Source organism: Panthera tigris, chromosome E1, assembly GCF_018350195.1.
Source record: "Panthera tigris isolate Pti1 chromosome E1, P.tigris_Pti1_mat1.1, whole genome shotgun sequence".
Classification (NCBI taxonomy): Eukaryota; Metazoa; Chordata; class Mammalia; order Carnivora; family Felidae; genus Panthera; species Panthera tigris.
Genome location: NC_056673.1, coordinates 42,759,701 through 42,766,247, shown reverse-complemented (window position 1 = coordinate 42,766,247; position 6,547 = coordinate 42,759,701). Strand labels below are relative to the sequence as shown.

At 55.2% G+C, this 6,547-nt stretch overlaps 1 protein-coding gene across 1 annotated transcript; it reads right to left on the bottom strand.

Moving 5' to 3' along the window:
- Positions 1–309: 309 nt before the first annotated feature.
- Positions 310–5,958, bottom strand: HEXIM2 (HEXIM P-TEFb complex subunit 2). The gene is given in 3 exon segments (XM_015542734.2): positions 310–1,327; positions 3,966–4,079; positions 5,764–5,958. Coding segments are annotated over 3 exon segments (1,104 nt in total). The 3' UTR covers positions 310–532.
- Positions 5,959–6,547: the final 589 nt, after the last annotated feature.

Sequence of the window (6,547 nt, the reverse complement as noted above, 5' to 3'; positions counted from 1 at the left end):
AGGACACCCCAAGCTCCTCACGGCAATCCGGCATCTTAAGTTCTGGCTGAACCGGTGGTTCCTGAGCCCCCCTCCCAGCCCTGCATCCTCCTCTATAAAACCTTCAGAGGAGTCTGATTCTTCCTGGACACAGAGAGCAGCATTCAGACATCCTGGAGGCCCTGGTAGTTCCCCAATACAGAGGTCGGCTGGCCTCCCAGGCTTGGGGCAAGGTGGGTCTAGGACCCCAGTCCCAAACCTCTCTGGGACAAATGTGCTTCGATTCTCAGAGCAGCCCTAGTGAAATCAATCCTAGCCACTCCCATCTGACCTCACGAAAATCATTTAATCTCTTTGAGAAAAATACGAAGACATCAAAGAACACATTATGGAAACGACAAGGTGGGAAGGCTGAACCGATTCTAGCTGTTCTCAGCGGACACAGGGGTACTGGGAGTGGTTTCCAACTGCCACCTGCCTCCCTGAGACCCAGCGGCCTGAGTGTATATGAAATGGGACCTTCTCCCTGGGTCAGCCTGGGTGAGGGGCCCCCCTAGGTGCCCGACTCCCCGCCGGGGCAGCTGCCCTTCCGGTTCCACATCTCGTTCTCCTGCCGGAGCCGCTGGTTCTCTGTCCGGAGCCGCTCGACCTCAGCAGCCAGCTCCTCCACCTGGCGGCAGGGCTGCGGGCCGGTGCACCCCCGCAGCTGTTGCAGCCTCCTGGTCTCCTCCTCGGCCTGCGACAGCCGCCTCTCCAGATCCAGGTAGTCTCGAACCAGCTCCTGCTTGCTGCGGTCCTGCAGGCGCTCGGTGTGGTAGCGCTCGTAGGCCTCGGAGAAATCCCTCTGCTGGAACTCACCGTGAGCCGGGCCTCGCCCGTCGCCTTCCCCTGCCTCGCTCTCCCCGCTGGAGCCTGGCTGGGAGGCCCCATGGGGCACTTCCAGGTTGGGCTCCTCAGGGTCTCGGTCATTCATCAGAAATTGGGTGGTGTTGTAGGGCGCCACGGGCTGGCCTTTGGCGAACATCTCCTCGCGGACCCGGGAGGCCCTCTGGCTCTGCCTCTCATCCCGCTGTTGCTTCTCGGCCCAGCTCAGCTCCAGGTAGGGCCGCCAGTGCCTTTTGCGCTTTGAAGGCCTCCTGCGGTGCTTCTTCCGGCCCAGCACAGCCTCCACTGAGCTGCCCCCTGGGCTCTGGGTCCGGGAAGCCCTACTGTTCCAGCCCAGGCCACTGCCAGCCCCAGTAGGGTCTTCCTCCTCCGAGTGGCTCTCTATCCGGGGTGTCAGGGGCAGGGAACTACCAGGGTCATGAGGCTCAGGGGGTGTCTGGGGGCTCCCAGGAGCACCAGGGGTCTAGACAGAGGACAAGGAAGAATAAATCACAGACAGCCTGTCCCCGGTGGTGGAACCCTTCCATAACCACTTGGCCTGAAGCCAACCTTCCCATAGCTGACTTGGGGTCACTCTCCAGCCTCTCACCCTCTGCAACTATTTGTTGGTTTGTGGGTTTTTACCTGTCTACTGTCTGCCCGCCCCCCCCAGCCCTCCCCGAGCAAACTCATGAAAACAGCAGGAATTCTGCCCATATATTTCACTCTGTAATTTCAGTACCTGTTCTGTGCCTCGCAGAGCACAGTATTCACTAAATACTGTTTGAATGAAGTAGGAGAAAGAGAATAGAGGTCGGAGACTGGCTCCTGATGCATTTGCTTGATCAGTCATCTTCCTAGGAAGCTTGTCTTTCAGACAGAGTTGGCTTCGTGGGGGAGCAACCTGTGCAGTCTCTCAGAGCCTTTCACCCCCACTCTGTTCAGAAAGGCCCCACGCTTTGCTTAAAGCTCTGCTGTCCTTGCCTTGAACTTAACAATTTTTTAATAAAGAACCCTTTGCACTGGGCCCTACAAATTATGTAGTCGATCTTGCTTCCAGGTATTTGCATAGCTGACTCTTTAGGGCTTAGTGCCCTCTTCAGAGGGGCTCACCCTGACCACCCTATCTAAAGATCTGCCCCCTCATCTTCCCTTCCCATTGTCAGGGGACCCAGTTAACATTCCATGTCGCATCTACCACATTACCATTTACCATCTGTCTTCTTCCTATAAGAATGTGTCTTGTCTGTCCAGTTCACCACTGTGTCCCCGTGCATGGCCCAAGGTAAGTGCTCAATAAACATATGTTAAATAACATAAAGCCCATAAGAGGGGGGGGCCCAAAAAACATAGGGACATGAGGCTCTCCTTTCTGTTGATCTAGGGCAAAGAAGACGGGGTGTATTTATTCCAGGCAGAAGTTGCTATCACTCTTTGACAGGAGCGGCAGGAAAGAGGCCCTCACTAGGGAGAGGAAGGGTGAACCTCCAGTGTGCAGCCGACAGAATCCTAGAACTTATCTAAGAGGTGGAAAGGATTCTGTCAAGAGCGTGTGTACACAGCATGTGTTTATCTCTGTTGTGGTAAGGGTGGGAGTACTCAGGGTGGGGGATGGAGAATGAATTGCTCTATGTTTGTGGTTTGGGGAATTCTAATAATAACTCCTGCCATTAAAGTGTTGCTCTATAATGTACACCACGGCTCAGAGACATCTGACATAGGTGCATACAAGCATAGCGTGTGCATCGGGGGATGCACGCAGCCCTGTGAGAGCTGGAGGTGCGCTGTGAGTGTTTTAGAGGCCCTGGAGTTCTCTTCTTCATCTGGGATGGAGTGTGTTACGGCGTCTACGCAGTACGTGTGTGTGTGTTGTTTGTCGTGTTGTATTGTTACTTCACCTGCAGGGAGATAGTAGATCAAGAACAGGCCTTATCTACACCAGTGTCTTGAGCCACCTGAGACGGAGTTTCTGCCCCACCCCAGAAGCAGCAAGGCCCAGGCAAGGTGGTTTGCTTGTGTGTGCACAATCGTTCACCTGCCCCCAGCCCTCAGTACGTGTCCCCCCTGATGATCCTTCCCCTCACCCAAACCATCCCTGCCCCTCAGCCCCACGTGCCGCCTCCCTCCTGAAGGCTTGTCCCTTTACCACCATTCCCACTACTGCAGATAAGCTGTGTGATCTGGGTGAGTCATATGCCCTCTCTGAACTTCTAACCCTGACCATGAACTCCAAATTAAACAACTCCAGAAAACACTGGAAGTGGCTAGCTAGGGTGGGTCAGAGGAGCTGAGCTCCTTCCTCACCTACAGGGACTCAAAAACTCGGGGAGAATAGGCAAGGTGGGGGCAGCAAGAGAGAGTATGGGCAGAGCGGGTTTGGGTTCCTGTTGCCAGATCAGAAGGTGATGTTTTCTGAGAGTCTGACACAATCTGTGTCTCCCTCTCTCCCGGATGATGTGTGCACCCCAACCCCTAACCTAAATTATGAACCAAATGCTCAAACTGTTTTCCCTGTGTCAGGCTTCGTTCTCAGCCTTGACAGATTGCAAGGCAGAGTTCTGTTGTCAGAAGTCCCTAAATTTAATCTTGGGGTGCCTGGGTGGCTTAGTCGGTTAAGCGTCCGACTCTTGATTTCGGCTCAGGCTATGATCTCACAGTTCGTGGGATTGAGCCCTGCGACAGTCTGTGTTAACAGCACGGAGCCTGCTTGGTATTCTCTCTCCCCCTCTCCCCTCCCCTCCCTCCCTCTCCGCCCCTCCCCTGCTTGTGCTTGTGCACAAGCACGTGCTCGCTCACTCGTATGCACGCGCGCTCTCTCTCTCTCTAAAAAAACAAAAACAAAACAAACTTTAAACCTGGACCTTTTGTTTGCTAGCTGCGTGATTCTAGAAAAGGTATTTCAGCTCTGAGAACCTTAGCTTCTTTGAAATGGAAGTAGTAACCCTACCTTGAAGGGCTCCTAGGATTTTATGAGATAGCACAGATTTGGCATCTGGCATACTGCCCACTGCACAGTTGGGACTCATTTAAAAATACTGGTTTTCCAAATCTGCCAACACATCTGAGACACACTGGCGGGATCCATGGTAGGGCACTCAGGTGGTTGGGAAGGTGGGGCTTACCTTGGCCTCCTCCAGGGCTGCGGGTGATTCTGTATTACAGTTGGTCTGGTTCGTAGTAGCCACCTTCTTCTGTTCCAAATCTTTCAGCAGATGCCTTTAACTAATGACACCTGCCTTAAATAACAGAAAAACCAAGTCTTAAAGGAGAATTTTCAGGAAGACTGGCTACCCAGGAATTTTTCCCCAAGGCAGCGGCAGCCATTTTGTACCACCAGACCTGCACACTGTCCTTATCAAACGAAGGCCCTGAAGGCTGCCTCCACACCCTGGTTTTCACACCTCCAGCCAGCAAGAGGGCCAAATGGGGAATAAGGGACCATCTTCCCAGTCCTGTTCCTCAGACCCCAGGCCAGGGTTTACATCCTATACTGTTCTTCTAGAAGTCGCTGAGGCCCAGGCTGGCAGTTAGGAAGCTCGCCCTGAGCTTCCCGCCCCCCCCCCCGCCCCAAAACCAAAAGGGGGAAGGACGCTGTCCTGGGAGGCAAGGTACAGCAATGACCTGGAGAGGCCGACAGTCGAGTGGGTCAGTGGCTGTAACAAGAAAGTATGTAGCAGGCTTTACAAGGGGGTCCTTTCCTCACTGTGTCCAGAGGCCCCAGTCTTGACAGCGGACCCCCTCCCCCTGCCTGCCCCCAGGCTGGACTCCAAAACCCAGCCCTGAGAAACACAGCTGTGGCCTGGGCCGAGCCTGGGGCTGAAGCCTTATCATCTCCTGGGCCTGGCCTGCCTCCCGGCTCCTTCCTCTCAGGACGGGAAACAGAGGAAAGGGGAAGAAGTCTTCACACTACATGCAGCTGGAAGGGAAGCCCAACTGGAATAAGGATGGATTCCTTGGAAAGGGGGAAGTGGTCCGAGAAAGGAGATTTTGCAAAGGCAGAACTGACCTATTTGCTGTCAAGGATTATGCACACGACTATATCTGTGTGTCTTTCTGTGCGACCGACCTCCTGTTTGTGCAGTTCCCAAAGCCTCAGCCCTACCTCTTGCTGCAATTGCAGCAGCTCTGGTCAAGCCGCTCAGGCACTAAGGTTGGAGAAGTTGGGGGGGCGGGGGGGGGGGGGAAGCCTGGCAGCGCGGTGCCTATTGGGGATTGTAGTTTTTCCAGCTTTGGAACACGGATCAAGATCCTGTCACGTCTACAGTCAGACCGAGAACTCCAAAACCCATATACCCTTGCGCGAGTGGCCTCCCGCGCTCACCGATGCCTTCTTTGATTGGTCAAGCCGTCTGCCAATATTTCCCCTTTCGTCAACGATTAGCTGTGCGGAAGCACAACGGGACCCGCCTTCCGAGCTCAATTAAAGAGTTCATTGATGGCGTTAATCTTTACGGGGCAGAAAATAGATCCGGCTGAGAGGGGCGGGGCTGTGGGTGCGGAGGGATCCTCGGCCCTAGAGGAAGGCGACGAGAAGGATCGGTGGCCGCCGCCGCCATTTTGGGCTGGGAGGAGGCAGCGGAGGGACTCGCTGCGCAGTGAGAGCACCCCGTGGGGGGTGGTCCGGGCGCGGGGAGAGGCCGGGCCGAGTGGGCTGCCTGAAGTGGTGGCGCCGGGAGACGGCGGGGAGTGGGACCGGGGACCGGGGGGGTGAAGGTTGGAGTCTCCCCGGCCGGGCCCGGTCCTCAAACCGTCCCGGCAGCCCCGCAGCCTCGCCTCTCACAGAGGGCGGGGTTCTTGGGCAATTACCGCGTGTTCCCCGAGACCCCAGTTGGGGAGAGACCGGGTGAAACAAACGACTCCGCTCTGCTCTTCCCACGGGGGACGCAGATCCAGAGGCCGAGTTCTGCCAACTTTCCCCACCCCCATGCGGCCTGGGTATGGTGGCGGGGCCCAGCGTTGCGGGACCCCCACTTCGAGGGGCGAGGTGGGGGCGTCGCCAGATTCCAAAGACTGGCGCCCCCGGGGAGGGCGGAGGTCCCAGCTCTGGCCGTGCGTCCTCCTGGCGTGGCTGGCAGCTGGAGGCCCCGAGGGCGCAGAGCCGGGTGCACCCACCATCTTCCCCCCCCATACACCAAGGCCATCTCGCGGCCCCGGCTTCGAGAAGGAAACAGTCTCTTCTTACAGTAGCAACCACCAATTCCTCCTGGAACTAGGTAGATAGAGGCACGTGGAAGGCTTTGCAAGCCCAATGCTTGGAAATCTCTGAGCGCTCTTGCCCTCAAGATTTCTAGCCAGCCCCGATTGTCGGAATGACCTGACCTTGCACGTCCCCAGCCAGTTTGGGAAACTCTAAAAATGTGCTGTTCACTTCTCTTGAAAGTTTACACCGAAAAAAAGGTTGGGTTTTGCCATTTACGGGGTTGGGACACAAAAAAACTGAGTGGCCACGGCTCTGGGAATAAAAGTGGAGTGGCCCATTTCGGATGCTTCAGGAACATCTGTTTGCGTTTTGAAATCCGAGCCATGAGTTTTAACCAAAACTTTTGGAGAAATGGCTGCCCTCCTAGAGGAAAGAACGAACTAATTCCAACATAATCTTTATAAGACTACAAATTCTTTCCAGTTTAAAGAACTTTTCTTCCACAAACTGAACAAAATGGGGAGTATTTTGCCACTGACGCATCGTTACTAGGGAACCTCTATT